This window comes from Poecilia latipinna, unplaced genomic scaffold (genome assembly GCF_001443285.1).
Source record: "Poecilia latipinna isolate Pla-1442-1.1 unplaced genomic scaffold, P_latipinna-1.0 Scaffold2359, whole genome shotgun sequence".
NCBI lineage: Eukaryota > Metazoa > Chordata > Actinopteri > Cyprinodontiformes > Poeciliidae > Poecilia > Poecilia latipinna.
Genome location: NW_015114975.1, coordinates 16,740 through 19,135, shown reverse-complemented (window position 1 = coordinate 19,135; position 2,396 = coordinate 16,740). Strand labels below are relative to the sequence as shown.

Here is a 2,396-nt window from a genome sequence, read left to right as displayed (position 1 = left end):
GACATACACTGGACATAATTACTCACCTGAAATAATGTTTAGCTGATTTTAAAAACAATTGTTAGACAAAAACAGGTTAAAGTCCAAATCCAACTTCCTGTGGCATTCAGCCACACTAGTAACAGTTCAATCAACCTTTTTTCTATAGTCCATTCAGGAATAAGCTCACACACTGGGTTCTTATTTATGAAAACAATTTGAGAGTAATTTGAACATTTGTACTTCTAAATGTAGGCACAGTCTTATTTAAAAACCTAAAGACCCCAAACAACAACATTGTTTATTTTCAAGAGTTTTTAAATGTAATCTATCTATCCTGAATGTCTGATATGAGGATGGAAACATTAACAATTTTACAGTTTTGGTTATCTGAAGCATGCAAAATATCAAAAGCGCAGCACTGACATGCTGTCATGAGGAAGTGGAGAGGACAAGTCCGCCCCCAGGACAGACAATATAAAGACGCTCGTTGTCTGACTGACACCAAACAGACCGACTGCCGCTGGACACTCAAAGCTGTGAGTACTTATCCATTAAAAACATTTCTTCTCGTTTCAGACAACTTCAACTTTGTGGTTTTTTGTGTTTCAGAAAAATGAGTAGAAACTACCTGTCCCATGACGACGAGCTTCGCAAGGGAGATTATCTGTTGTCCAACAACAGAGAATGGAAGGCGGTTTTCCAGGTGAACACATCTCACAAAAATTTAAAGGGGCAGTAAAATCGACTTTTTAGAAGTAATGTCAAAAACAGACTTAGAGTGTTACTTAAATTTTTTTATGCGTATTTGGGAAATCCTTTAATCGCCATAGCAACTATTCAGCTGTGCCAAACGCCTGGATGGGCCAAGCTCCACCTTCGAGACGTAGCTCCTCCTGGGAGCTTTTGCCTCAGAGTAGTCACCCATTCAGCTCCTTCAGACTAGCCAGCAGCAATTAGCAAACACCCAGTGGAACTGCTGAGCTCATTATACGAGCTACTTCTCAGTGAAACTCTGGTAAAGACGTTAAAGGGTTAATAGAGGAGCGATGTTCAAAGAATACAGCATAAAAACTGAAGTTACTTAATTATGCTATAAAATGGCACTGGAAAACATTACTGCCCCTTTAAAAAAAATTCTATACTATCCTTTTTATCTGATTTATCTGCAACAGATGCTTCTGTTTTTCTGCAGAATGATGGAAACTTCGTCATCTATGGCTGGAAACCGATCTGGGCCTCTGACACCTGTGGATCTGATGCAGTCCGCCTAATCATGCAGGCAGATTGCAACCTGGTCATGTACAACAACTGTGACACCCCTAGATGGCACACCAACTCCTACCAGCAGGGTACTCATGTTGGCCGTGTTCAGCTGACTGATGACGGCAAACTGCTGGTGTACAAAGACTCCCATGAAATCTGGAGCTCTGCCAATTCTAAAGGCATGAAGTGAAGCTGCAACATTAAAAATCTCACTAGTTTGACTTCCCTGCATTTAAAATTACTCTTTCAAAGGATCTTCTAGTGTTAGCTTCACTGCTTGGTAAAAAAATGTTAAGGCACGACATGTCAAATCCAATGCAGAAATATAATAAACATACTTTCCTTCCTGTGTAATGTCTGAAATACTGACTTTATTCTCTAAGATCTTTATATTGGTGTTTAAATAATATGTTCATTTTAGCAATAATAACAAGGCTAGCTAGTGTATGAGCTAGCCACTACATGTTTGTTCTACCACTATATATGTGGAAGTACATCAGTGGTGAAAATGGCAACAACACCAAGGCAACGAGTGCCTCATGTATCCTTAAAAAGTCTTCCAAGTAAAAAAAAATCTTGCTATGTTTTCTGGCATATAGCAAATAGAAACAATTTGGGTGATTCTAACTAAACTAAAACAAGAGAAGTTCAGACTGATTTATCTTCAGACAGTGAGAAAAAATGTGCATGTATCTTTTTAGTCTGCATATGCAAATATCTTATTTAATCTGTATTCATAGAAAATGGTTGTCTTGCTGTTCAAGTAAGCTGATCCTGAGAACAGACTGCAAGATGCTAAATTAAGCCTCTAAAAACCTTAAAATGTCAGAATGGAGCCTGCAGCAGGTACCCGACATTAGCTGTGTTTCTTTCACAATATGTGCAAAACTTTGTCAATATTCTGATGATGTCTAAAACCACAATTTCGCAATTGCAGTGTCTCCATTAAATAAAGAAAAAATGTAAATCACACGACTAAGTTTGTTCACCTGAATAAGACACATCCTCCAACCACTTCCTGTATTCTTCTTCTTCATGGTTTGCGCCAGAGGCAATGTCTGGTTGTTGATCATGTAATCCATTAGGGCTGTTGTAAACGAATATTTTAGTAATCGAGTAATCTATCGATTATTCTTACGATTAATCGAGTA

The 2,396-nt window shown here is 38.1% G+C and overlaps 1 protein-coding gene across 1 annotated transcript; it reads left to right on the top strand.

Moving 5' to 3' along the window:
- The first annotated feature begins 424 nt into the window (after window positions 1-424).
- On the top strand, window positions 425-1,487 carry LOC106937493 (mannose-specific lectin-like). Its single transcript, XM_015019030.1, has 3 exons — window positions 425-518; window positions 592-685; window positions 1,175-1,487. The coding sequence occupies exons 2-3, from the start codon at window positions 596-598 to the stop codon at window positions 1,433-1,435; spliced, it is 351 nt and encodes a 116-aa protein (XP_014874516.1). The 5' UTR covers window positions 425-518; window positions 592-595; the 3' UTR covers window positions 1,436-1,487.
- The last annotated feature ends 909 nt before the right edge of the window (window positions 1,488-2,396 follow it).